At 47.5% G+C, this 13,258-nt stretch overlaps 1 protein-coding gene across 1 annotated transcript in view; it reads left to right on the top strand.

The window, feature by feature from the left end:
- Nucleotides 1-13,258, top strand: part of RAPGEF1 (Rap guanine nucleotide exchange factor 1) — a 740,344-nt gene that overhangs the window by 436,613 nt on the left and 290,473 nt on the right. Inside the window, exon 11 of the mRNA XM_069609296.1 lies at nucleotides 1,968-2,126. Coding sequence (XP_069465397.1) covers nucleotides 1,968-2,126 — 159 coding nt within the window. The remainder of the gene's footprint in view (nucleotides 1-1,967; nucleotides 2,127-13,258) is intronic.

Here is a 13,258-nt window from a genome sequence, read left to right as displayed (position 1 = left end):
CATTCATTCCACCCAAGCTGTCACTCACCCAGCAAGGCGGCTGTCCTTGACGGACAGTCAGCCAGCCAATCACCAAAGAGTGCATTTGGGTCTCCTAGGAGACGAAGCACAGGGAGTTTCGGGCACCTCCCTCACTTCCTGCCCACCCCAGACACTGGGGAGCCAGAGGCGGGTTTCACTCCGGAAGCCCGCCAAAGGTGAATGAACAAAGAGACTAAACCTGGTTTGGCGCGCATAGAAAAACTCTAGAAGGACCTCTCCACAAGGAAATGGCAAAAAAAGAACAGGACTTGTATTAACAAAGGAGGCTCGGACGCCATCTTGAAAAACATGGCTCCCGCGATTTAACGTTACCGGAGCTACGAATAGTTTGCGGTCGGGAAAAATCATGGTAGTTCGTTGTAAAACCACTGCCACCAGCCATTCTTAGAGGAAAGGGTAGCATTTGACTGCTACATGAGTATCTAGACACAGGGGATACTAAGTAACCCCTCCAGCACTCTATTGTAAGATAGGGTGTGCTGGGTCTAGGAATTTAAAAGACTAGTAAAGTCAATTTCACTTTACTTACTCTGGGAAACAGTAGTTGATCCCAGAGAAGGTATTTAAACCTTGGTAAATCTAAAAGACTTCCCTGTGTCACTGCACTGAAGGTGCCGTGCGACACAATTGAAAAAGATGATGCATATGGAGTTGGTTAGGCTCCATAACCAAAGAAAACACAGAGGTAAAACACATATCAAAATACATGAGAGAGTGGGGAAAAAGGGACACACTCTCTCTAGGTAAGAAATCAAGTCCTCAAAATCCGGCAAAGTTGCTGGGGGTCTCTAAGGTGAAGGGATTTAGCACATTTTTGAGAATTCTCCCTAACACTGATGTAGGTTTGGAATATTGAGGTGTGGAATGTTCCCCCCTCTGGGTTCTATTGTTGGCGGTTGACCAGGACCTGACCAGAGTGATGGGCTGGTGGATGTTTCCATTACCTGTGTCTTTTTCATTTATGCTTCTAAATATGTTTCCTGTAAAGTAACTTAAGTAAAGCATTTTAACGTAACCTGCCTCCGGTCTCATATGTAAGAAGCTAACAGAGTACCCAAGCTTCTTGAGGGTTTGGGGCCAGGAATTTCCACTATTACTCTCCAAACACCAGATAATTTCTATGTATTTTAAGGTTTACCCATTCTCTCTGCTTTCTTTTCCTAGGCTCCTCGCTTCTCTGATCTCCGTGCCTAGGTCTTGTGCCTCCCTCCACCTTTCACCTGCCTTTAGCCAACCCAGCCTCCTCATACTTTCCTGCCCTTGTTCTTGCCACCTCCCACTATTCCCATCCAACAGTGTAAGGTAATCTCACTCCCCTACTGCACAGTGCCTGTGTGTGAGGTGCTGTTTGTAAGGGAAGTGCCCCCCCGTATTTTGCTATGACCCAGAAAGAAGAGTCTCCCTCTTGCCTCTTAGGGGGGTGAGGGTTTGGTCTTGTATTTCACTGACAGAAAGAGCCTGGTAAAACCTGAGCTATTTCCATGACTTCCTCTTAGGTGTCCCTGGTGTGCCAGTTTTTGCATGATCCTTTCCCCCATGGACCCTCTGACTCATCACAGGCAGGTAAATGTTTGCACTTGTACCAGCCTGCCCAGATATCCACATTCTAGTAGGTGCGCGTAATAGGAATGTGCCATTTTGGGGTTTGATGGCATGTTGAGACGCTCCTGTCGTGTGTCCTCTGAAGGCATCAATATGTTCTAAACCTGCAGTCTTGCCTTTCTTTTCTTCGAACACGCTATAGGGATTCTAATTGCTTTTGTTGAACTGTGCGCAATACAAAGACTCCTCACACTACTTGTTTTCATTGTGCATTAATGCAACTTCTAGTGGGACTTGGCTTTATGGTATACTGATGATGCTTCTTATTCACCAGCTGTTCTGTGCTTTCTACTCTCATCTTACTCTCCCTCTCCTCTGTTCAGCAGGCCTCCTTTGCTGCCTCTCACTTCTCCTCTGTCTCCTACTGCGTACAGCAAACTAAAGTGCCCTTCCTGTGCGAGGATCCTGGTGCGGCGCAGGGCATCAGTGTCTCGCTCTCTAACTGCTTTCTCAGCCGGCACGGCTCCTTGCCCATGCATTCGGTGAGTTTCTGCTGCTTGCTTTCCTCTTGCCTTGTCGCCTGCTTTGGCCTGTGTTCCTTCCTGATTACTCGCTAAGTGAAATTGCTGCAGCGCTGAGGTTATGTAACCGCACCCTTAAGCCTTGGCACTCTCAAACTTGCTCAAACTTCTGCTTTGCTTAAAACTCAATGCCCTGGCCGTCTAGAAGCTTCAACAGCATCTGGTCAGAGAACTTAAACCTCAACAAGACCTCCTAGACTTCATAGTTCAATCACTGGATCCTGGGGTTTTCAATCAGATGGAATCCTGCTTCTGGCATTCTAGTAGACCTAAGCCTTTTGAACTCCCATTAAAAAAAAAAAACGTTGGCAGAGAAATCTTAAACGAACTTGTGTGAAGGTGGAAGGGAGTTGTCTTGGGACCTGTACAATTGTACTGGAGAATGTTATTTTGTTTGGGTTGTGTAGAGAATGTTGGTTCACGTTGGACGAGAATGGCTAACCTCTACTGCATCCCACTGCTTAAACTTCTACTTTCCTTAAAACTCAACTCCTAAACATTGGACTACATCACAATACACATTCTTTGCTCAAATAATTTTGACAAACACCATTTTCTGATTGGAAAACAAATAGTCACTTTCTTGGAGTAATCCCAACGTGCAGTCCTAGCCCTGCTCAGGCCATAAGTATGCCTGGCCTACAAATACTTTTCCATGTGGCTCTGCCGTTCCTATGTTACATAGTTCATTTTGAAACCGGTGAGCTCTCCTCACTTCGGTTTCCACTCTTGCCAGAAAGACCCGCCCTGGTATACGACTGCCAGTTCAGTGGCGCCCATATTATTTCTCTGCTGGTGCCTGTGCTGCAAAGAGGACTAGCTCGCTCAGCCCAGGCCATTTATGTGCCTTCACAGGGCATGCTGTTTCCGGCCAGACCCTGGGGGCACTCCCCTTCTGCCCCCTCAAGGGAGGCAAGCCTGACGCAGGCGGAGGTCAGGGGGGCGGCCCGCTAGGCCAGCTGACACTCTAGCACCGCCTGTGTGGGCTGAGGTATCTGCTTACTGTTTCTACAAACTAGAAGGGTCAGCAATTGACTCTAAAAAAATTATATACAAACTTTTGTTTTCTTTATTCTTTGGGTTTGTTTTAATAAAGGAAACATGCACACCCTTATGCTGAGCAACATCCTTTCATTTACACGCGCTACTGTTTGTCTCGCTTGGTCTCTCATATTGATCTCTATAAATCGTTGAGTAATTCTAGGATGCTCTCCGTTTAAGTGCTGCCGGTGGATTGATGCGCTGACTCTGAATCACATCTCTCCCTCTCCAGAACAAGTCTGTTTAGTGTGCTGCATGTCTGGGAGATTCTGAACTCTATCCCAAGGATTACGAACCCTCAACATAGCAGCATGAGTAGAGAGCCGCTATGCCACAAAAAAATGACCTACAAAGTTCCTGCAGAGATTGGATCCTCAAAATGTCCCTGGGGTCTTTGACTGGCGATTCTTGTTTTCACAAACTCTTCCTTTAGAAAAATGTTTCCTTTGAGTGTGGTATAAGGAAGTGGATCTTAAATGTCCTGGAAAACAATCACTAGCTCTTGCAAAAAATGAGATCAAACACAGCTACAGTTCAGATTCTGCCCCCATCGCCAAGAGTCGTAAGCAGCATTTAGTGAGAATCTTTCCAACGCCTTCGAAGAACAGCATTGTATTCACCATTGTAATTATAACTGTTAATTTATAATGCGCTTAATACCAACAAGCGGTTTCTAAGTGCAGGATCAGGACTCGAACCTGTGTTGAGCTGCGTTGTCTTGCCTCCAAGACAAACCCGTTTCCCCTGAGCTATCCCTCCTCCCCATTTCTTCCCTGAGCCTCTGTCAGAAAGCCTCTGTTTACGTAGCAGGTGGTTTGTTACCAAACGCAGATGGGTCAGTGCAGCTTAATAAACTAAATACCTCTTTCTTGCATTAAGCGTGACCAATTCATTGAAAGAGTATGAAAGTGATGGGTTTAGAAAATTGAGTCCTCCACTGTAAGCATGTTACCCCCTCAACATGCAGGAAGAATTGCTATGTTAACTCTGAATGCAGGGCACTCTCGTTCTGCACTCTGCAGGAATCTTCATGAACGATAAAATAAGAAATGCATTTTGCTAGCTTGTGCCGGAGCATAATGATATAGAAGGCACTAAGCACACAGTAAAATGCTTGCAGAAAGTCTTGGACTGGTTTGGTGAAATCTAGAACTGGTTGTTGCAGACCTAATTAGACATTGCTTTCAAGATCCGGGAATAGAAGGCCACAGTGCTTATGTATTCAATGCAGTGAAAGGCCCATCTTTTTATTTCTGTTTATTCACACTTGTAATGTTACATTGAGATCCCAAGAGCCAATCGGGTACTGTGAGAAACCTGAAGGTGTCTCACCCACCAGGTGCCAGGACACGACCATCGCTTTTGGATCCAGTTCCTGGGGCTGGATCAATGTGGGAGGATCACCTGGATGAGGGGTCGTCGTGGAGTGGAAGTGGGACACCGGAGGGTGAGACGCGGTATCCCCTTTCCTATAACACCTTTTCTCCAGCATGGGGTCTGGCAGGGATTCGCATGCTCATGAATATTCTCTGTCGTCAGGCGGGGATTCCTCAGTAAAGGAAAAAAGTTTCACTTTCACTTACAAACTGTATTCCTCTTTTAAACCAATCACTGTCCTCTGGGTCATACTGCCCCCATCCAATGACAGCCCTCTCCCTAAGCCCCTCCTCTGGCAGCCATCTTCAGATTTTTACTGCATGCTTCAATGTTGGGAGTCCTCGAGTTTACTCCATCTGCCGACAGCAGGGATCCGTTGTCTGTGAATTTCCGTTGTCTGTGAATTTCTGCGAAGATCTTTCGAAGTTTACAAAAGGCCATCGGGCCTACCGCGCCTTCCGACCATGACAGAGGAGGAGGAGGAGGAGGTAAGGTACCTCTTCAAGCCCCGCACCAAGTGCAGGCTAAGGAACGTGTTTGTGGAAGACAAGCACCTACAATGCCTCTACTGCCTGCACCCGGACCATAAGGAGGTGGAATGCAAGATATGCCTGGGGTTCTCCAAGAAGACGACGGACAGGCACAGTAGACTGGTGGCGTGGCTTAACGCTAAGGCCTCTGCCCTGTGTCCCGAGCAGGGTCATGCCTCACCCACGACCAGCCGGTCCGAGGAGTGGTCTTCTAAGTCCTTTGAGGGTGCCTCATCCGTGGGGGCCCAAGACAAGGCCAAGAACCGCAAGTCCGAGTCCTCCGGGGTCGCTGCGTAAGCGGGTCCCAAGGTGGATAGGGCGCGATCAACGTCACTCTCCGCCTCCATTGCCAGCCAGCAATCAAGCTCCTCCTCCCAAAGGAAATCTACCCTGTCTAAACTGCTGGAGAAATCTGAGAGGCCGCGGACGGAGGAGGAGGAGGCCAAACTGCCCAACCGGGCCAATAGGCACAGGCTTAGATTTCGTCAACGATAGAGTTGATGGCAGCTGCTCTAACGTCAGCTAAGGGAGCTGACCCTGTGAAGTTATCCCCCACAGCACAGAAAGTATCCTTGCCCCCTACGCGCAACACCGCTGCAGTGACTTTGACAAAGTCTTCTGGCATGCCAGAAGGGGGGAAACCGGCTCAGACCCCAGTTCAAGCCCCACAGGGAGGAGAAAGAGGGGTCGAGAAGGCCCCGAAACAGCCCTCCCAGGCCATGGCACAAACCATGGAGGTCTCGTCCACAGACAACGAGGACCAGGAGTCCTTGCACACGGTCCACAAGGATGTGGAAGAGGTTGACGAGAGACAACGGCGCAGGCCTAGTTTTCCGATCACGCCAGCTCAGCCGAGGGATGTGTCTCTGGACATTCTGCCAACCCTTCACACCTTGGTGTGAGAGATCCTCCAACTAAGAAGAAGAAGCATCGTCCGGCATCCCTATTTCAGCCTCCACATTCGCGTCGGGCCCACTCTAACCAACAGACCCAGGAACGGGGACGGACACGACCACGGACGATGACGATATCGTTGCAGCGGGTGGCGAGTCTCCACATTTGGATGCTCCACCTAGGGCGTCACCACGGACGAGATGAGGTCATTCCATTCCATGATCGCCAGAGCCTCTGAGCTTTTTCAGCTTGTGGCCGAAGACACCAGGAAGGAGGATTTCTTTTACCAGGAGGAAGACAATTGTGTTGCTGCCCCGTTTGGATGAACCCTTGCACGGCTCCAGACAAACGGGATAGACTGGAGAGGAAGTATTGGGTGCCGGACTCCGAACCCAAGTGCCTGCGGCCCCAACCATTCCCGTGTTCAGTGGTGTCTAGGCTGCAAGGAAATGGTAGGCTAACCCGTCCTCGGTCCCTCCAGACAGCGAGTGGAAGACGCTGGACACCATGGGAAGGATGGTGATATACATTGCTGCATCAACGATCAAGGAGGCCAACGCACTGGTGATCCTAGCCAGGTACGACACGGAGCTGCGGTACAAGCTGGCCCCAGTTCTTCCAGGACGATAAGAGGATGGAGGCAATCGCTCTTTTCCAGGAGGGATAAGTTGCGTCTGATCACACCATTACAGTGGCGTTGGATGTCGCTGACACAGAGTTCTGGCAGATGGGGAATGGTGTCTTCCTTCGTCTATAAGGCTGGACGAAGACCATGAATTTCCAGCAGGGGAAGTCCAGGCGAAGGTGTTGGACATGCCCTACGACAGAGAGAACTTATTCGGGAAGGTCGTCAAGTCCCTCCAGGCCATAAAGGTAGTTAAGGAGACGACCCGTTTTTTGGGCACTCTCCAGCAGCAGCGCTCTTCTTCACGCACCTCCAGGGGAAAGTCGAGCAGGTGTTCGAAAGGTTTCTCCTCTTTGTACCGTCAGCCTTCCAGATCCACGAACCAAAGAAGTAATTGAACTTTGTGATTGAACTGTGGGAGACAACCAAAGATACCATACACAGTAGTCCGGCACCAAATGGGTGCTCATTCGAAGTTCTCCATTGGGTATCCAACTGAGAATGTAGAATTGTGAACTGTGAAATCGAATTAGTCTTGCAACGGGTCAAGCCAAACCCCATGCACATTCGAAAGTCTTCGATAGATATACGAACTGTAATTGGTCTGAGCCTGGCTGAGGGAGACTAGTTGTGTTAAAAGGATCTGAGCCCAACTGAGGGGGATCTGGGGTGAACCGTGAGTCACCCGAGAAAAGATTGTGGTACAAAAGGGATCTTGCCCCAGCTGAGGGGGATCCAGGGTTTGTTTGTTTATTTTATTTCTATAGCGCTCCGGACCCGGGAGTAAAAGGGCACTTATTACAAGTTACAGGACATAGTACATGGTAAGCAACAGTTATATACAAGATATACAGGCAGTGGAGGTGATAGCAATCGAGGCAATTGCAATAAGTACGGTTTATCGCTAAGTCTAACTTCAAGGTTGACCTTTTGTCAGAAGCCACCCGATGGCAAGTTTCCTGAACGACTGGAAGGATTTGGATGACTTAATATTCAGTGGCAGGGCGTTCCAGAGTTGGGAGGCAAGGATGGTGAAGCTCGATCCTCCAGCTCTTTTGGCGGTAAATCTAGGTACTGTGAGACATAAGGTATTGGAGGATCTCGTGGTTCTGATGGAAGATTTCATGGTGAATTTGTAGTCAGGTGGGGGGGGGCTAGATAGTTGAGAGCTTTGTAAGTGAGGCAGTGTTTTTAGATCGATTTTATGTTGGATGGTGAGCCATTTGCATGTGGTTCTAGTGGCCGAGATGTGCTCACGGCTGGGAATGTTTAGCGCTGCCCATAGCGCATTATTTTGAAGGACTTGAGTTTACTAATTATCGTTTGGTTGGCGCCTAAGTAGAGGCTGTTGCAGTAGTCTAACTTAGATTGTATAAGAGCTCTTGCTAGCGTGAGGCAACTGTTAGGGGAAAGAAAAGGTCTACAGGCTCTGATTAGTTTTCCAGTGTAGGCAGTGGCAGAAGCGGTCGAGTTGACTTGCTTAGTGATGTTAATGTTAGCATCCAGATAGAAACGAAGCGTTTTCACGTTTTTGGCGACCGGGATGGAGTTGCCATCAATTGTGATGTTGGAATAGTTGGGACTTAGTTTTTGTGAGCCAACAATGAGCAGTTCAGTCTTCTCGTCATTCAGGCAGAGACCGTGGGTGGCCATCCATGCCTGAATGACGGAGAATATTTAATTGATCCTAGCTACATCAGTATTATAATTGCCCGAAATGGTGAGGAGTATCTGGGTGTCATCCGTGTAGTTTGTGTAGGTGACACCCAGACGATCCAGTTTATCGTAGAGGGGCTTTGTAAAGATATTGTATAGGGTGGGTGAAACACATGAGCCTTGTGGGACACCACAGGTGATAGGGATAGGGTCTGATGCTGCCATAGGAGAGAAGACTCTCATGGTTCTATTGGCCAGGATGGACTGTATCCACGTGACGGCAGAGGGGGAAAAGTGGGCGGCAGAGGAGAGGTGGTTGCAGAGTATTTTATGGTCGACCAAGTCGAAGGCTGCTGAGAGATCTAAGAGGAGTAGGATGGCAGCCTTACCCTTATCTTTGATTTCGTCAATCTGACTTTAAAGATCAACAAGGGCAGTTTCTGTTCCATGTTGAGGCCGGAAGCCAGACTGACGCAATCCGAGTAGTTGGTTGGACTCTAGGTAATGTTGAATTTGCAAGTACGCAACTCTGTCAAGGATTTTTAACAGGAAGGGAACGGTTGTGATAGGCCTGTAATTTGTGGGGATGGTTGGGTCCAAGGTCTGTTTTTTTAGTAGCGGGCGGACCCATGACGGTTTCAAGTTGTTGGGTACCGAATTAGTGGAGAATGACGCATTTATGAGCTTAGAAATGAAGGGGGCAAGGTCTCTTGCTGCATCTTTTATGATCTGTGCGGGGCAGCTGTCCCCTTTGCAGTTTGATGGTTTGAGGGATGTTATAATTTTTTGCACTTCAAGTACGGTTACTTTTTTGAAGTGAAGCCAAGGTTAGTGTTAGGGGTGGTGGATAGGCTGGGGATAGGGGGCTGGGGGTGGGGCTACTATTAGACAGTTGTAGTCTTTGATTTTCAATTTTAGTTTGTAGGCCAGTGATTTTGTTCGCAAGGGCATCTTGGATACTAGTACACCAGAGATGGTCCTTCACGGACATGTCCGTAGGTGGATTTGGGTTTTCTAACTCCTTCAGGATGGTGAATAATTCTTTAGTACTGGAACTAGCATTGCTTATTCTTATATTATAGGGTTCCTTTTTAGTGCGAATTATTTCTTTTTTTATAAAGGGAGGATGCTTTTGTGAGATTGATTTTGTGTTCCTCTGATGGATTCATTTTCCAAAGGGTTTCCATTTTGGACTTTTTATTTCTTAGTATTTTAAGTTCTGGTGTGTACCAGGAGTTAATATGTGCTTTGGGTTTGCCTTTGCGTAGTTTTAGAGGGGCAACAAGGTCAATAGCTTTGGTCATGGCATTATTGTAGGTGTCTACTATTAAGTTGAGGTCCGATGTGTTGGGGATCATGTTTAGGGTAGGTAGAACCAGTGGTATGAGGGCTTCAGCGGTGATGTTCCGCTTATTTCTCGTCAGACATGCTGGTGCAGGTGGACACTGTGTGTGGTGTGGGTTATTAGTGCTAATGTCGAATGAGAGTAGGAAGTGGTCGGTCCATATAAGTGGTTGGGGGTCTTTGCAGATAATGTTACATTTGTGGGAAGCGAGCCAGTCTAAGGTTCTGCCTTTCTGATGTGTAGGTAAGGTGTTGAGTTGAATGTAGTTGTGTTGTGGGGTCATTGTATCCCAGGTTAAAGTCACCTAGAATAATATTCTGTGATAGAGGTTTAGATTTTTCAGCTATGAGGGAAGTTATATCTTCCTCGAAGGAACCTATGGTACCAGGGGGTCTGTATATTAGTTCCAGGGTGATAGTGTTCTTAGGGGTGGTTTCAATTTTAATGGATAGGTGTTCACAGGAATTTAGGGGAAGGGAGGAAACAGATCTAATGTCAAGCGAGGACTTGAATGTAAGTGTTACGCCTCCTCCACGGGCATTGGGTCTGTCGGCCCTGAGGATGGAGTAGTTGTCTGGAACTGCGAGGGTTAGGGAGGGACCTGCTGCGGCATGAAGCCAGGTTTCAGTGGTGGCGAGGAAATCCAGGTCTGCTGAACGGATGATATCGGCAATTTCCGTAGGGTGGGCCACAAGGGATCTAACATTGAGTAAGGCTCCTTTGAATGGCACAAGGTTTGCAATGGTGTTTTTATTCGTAATTTTAATTGTAGGATTGTTGGTCGTTTTGCTAAGTAAGGCGGGGAGTCTACAACCTAGTCTGTCATTACGAGACATGAGGTTAGGGTGAAGAGTGAATTGCCCTACTTGAATACTTGGAAAGGAACTTTGTTTGATACATTAGGCCCTCTGGATCAAGAGACTTTTGATAACTTGGGCATAGATGGCCCTGATGCTTGTAATAAAACTGTGTTCTCGTGCCGAAGGAGCCTAAGAGTGTGCTATGCTCGAGTGAACCGCTGTGTCCCGTGCTGAAAACGTGGGGAAGGGAGGCCAACACCCTGAACATCCGGACTCATCGTTTTGTGAACACTTTTCTTTTTCACACTATTTGTAACTTAGCGGTAAGGATTGGCAATAGGTTTTTTTAGTATAGGCCCTTTTATTTTGACGAGACTCAACTATGACTGCATTATTATTATTTGATGGTCGAAGCATGCTCCCATCTTAGTTTTAGGTTTAGATAGGTGTTTATCACACCCTTGAACGTTCAATAAACACCCTTGAACTGTGGTCACTTGTGTCTCTTACTTCGATACCATGCCTTCCTTACAGTACAGAACTTCTGGACAATATTTGTCTTTTGGCTCGCAAGGATTTCACTTGCCATTCTGATCACCTGCCACTTCAACCCACAATTCCCCACGCTTACCTCACTGGCACTTCTCTCTGTGCATGCCTGTTGCCCTCCACTTCTCTTGCCACCTTTTTTAATACTGTTTTACAATTCTACTTTCCCCTGTTGTTGAGCCTGCATCGAAAGAGCCAGAAATGTCCTCACAAGGCCAAGTGTCTGTTGTTCAGCTGCCATTTTAGCTCTTCTTTTTCCATGTTTGTCCTCATTTTGCTGAACTTAGCCTGAACACAGCTAGGTGCTGGTATCATTTTATCTCTTCTCCGTGGACTACACCAGCAGTAATTTTCTACATCGAGCAGACTATTGTTGCAAAATAGCAGCAGAAATATAGATCCATGGTGTTTGTTGAAGGTCCAGGAAGGGTTTAGATGTTATGAAATGAGAGATAAAAAGCTAACTGTGAAAATCACTGAAAGAAAGCTCAATGCAAGCATAGATCCAAAATAGACCACATGGAATCCCAGTGGTTTTTCCAGGGTTCACGGTACAGTCTATGTGGGGAAAGGGAAAGGAATGGTTAAGTTACTGCTGCCCGAACTGCAGAGTCTTTAGGAGAGTGCAGGATTTCAGGAGAACAAAGAAAATCTAGGTGAAACAAGGCAAACATATCCAAATCAACCATATGTTATCGATGCAAACATATATATATATTTCTGAGGCTTGTGTAATCTGCTTAGATCACATGTTATGCATAGGCCGACATCTAGTGGAAGCTGCGGATTATTAGTTGTTTTCGAAATTCAAAAAGAGACGTACACAGGGCGTGCCAGTAATACTATCCCTAGTGTGACGTCCACTGTACCCATGATCCCTCGCGCATCGAGGTCCCTCAGCTGAAATGTATGATGCACCATCCAATAAAAGGACAATAAAAGGACACGCATCTCCACTGATCTTTTGAGCTACACGCAGAAGAAGGGCATTTAGACCACAATACATATTATGATGAGGATGACGTTGGGGATGAGAACGGGGATCAGGACTATAATAATGACGATGAGAACGGATCAGTGGTCTTTGCTATGGACTCTCCAGTCCCACAAGACCCTCACTTACCTGATTCCCCAGTGGAAAACCAGCCCTTGTTTAACAACTACTCAAGGCTGCTGAACATTTTGGCATTGACACTCAAGCAACCCAACAGGACAAGGATTTCGTAGAGAACATCCTGGGGGACAAGAAGGCGGCCACACAGTTTATACCCATGCTAAAATCTGTGCAAAGGATTCAACCTTCCCTAGAGTTGCCCAACCAAACTAGGGCAGTGAATCCAAGAATAGAAAAGCTTTTCCGGCCGGCACCCTCTGACCCCCTATACATAAGGGGCAGCTCAAGCCAGATTCACTGGTAGTCACTACCACCCGAAAGAGAGCGGGCACTCCATTAGCCTCTTCCGCAGCTCCCCCAGACAAAGAGAGGCTCTAGACAATGGGGAGGATGATAGCTTCTTCTGCAGCCTATCAAGCCAGAATTGCTAACAATTCCACGCTGTTAGCAAGTTATGTGTGCACAAAATGGGACCAGGTTACAGCTCTGGTGGATTCAGCGCCAGAACCTCTTAAATCAAAACTCGCCCTGGTAGCGGCCGATGGCAGAGCTACTGCAAGTAATCTGCTTAAAAATAACTGGACTCTGCAGATGACGCTGTATGCATTATAGTAGAAGACACCATCCTAAAGCGCCATGCCTGGCTGCCTCAGTCTGGTTTTAAGTTAGAAACACAGGCTACCCCCAATGTTTTATTTAGCAAAGCAGTAGAAGATGCACTAAAGTCAGCCAAGGAAGACTACAAGACTCTCAAATCCCTTGGCCAGCTTACTAATAAGCAAACGGGACAAAGAGGGGGTAACAATTTTCGCCATTTTGGAGGCCAAAATTCTCAGAGGCTCCGGGTATAGTCAAAACCAGTGCATCCCATGGAATAACAACCTACAAGCGTCCCAAGGTTATCCTAGAGGCCAACACAGAGGCCGCGGTAGGGGTAGAAGCCCCTCTTCAGAGGCGGGGGAACCCCCTCCAAACAATGACGTCCCGCTACAGGTCCCCTCCCAGGCCTCCCCTGTCGGGGGACGGATTACAAACGTCACCTACACATGGGAGGGGATAACCACGGACAAGTGGGTGTTATCTACTGTAGCGGGAGGTTATTGGGTCAAACTCCTATGGGGGATTCCATCAAATCTACCCCCGCGCCAGAAAAGGTAATCAA

This window comes from Ambystoma mexicanum, chromosome 8 (genome assembly GCF_040938575.1).
Source record: "Ambystoma mexicanum isolate Mex_15411 chromosome 8, UKY_AmexF1_1, whole genome shotgun sequence".
In the NCBI taxonomy this organism is placed as follows: domain Eukaryota; kingdom Metazoa; phylum Chordata; class Amphibia; order Caudata; family Ambystomatidae; genus Ambystoma; species Ambystoma mexicanum.
Note: the sequence above shows the minus strand (reverse complement) of the source record. Positions and strands in the feature narration are given on the sequence as shown.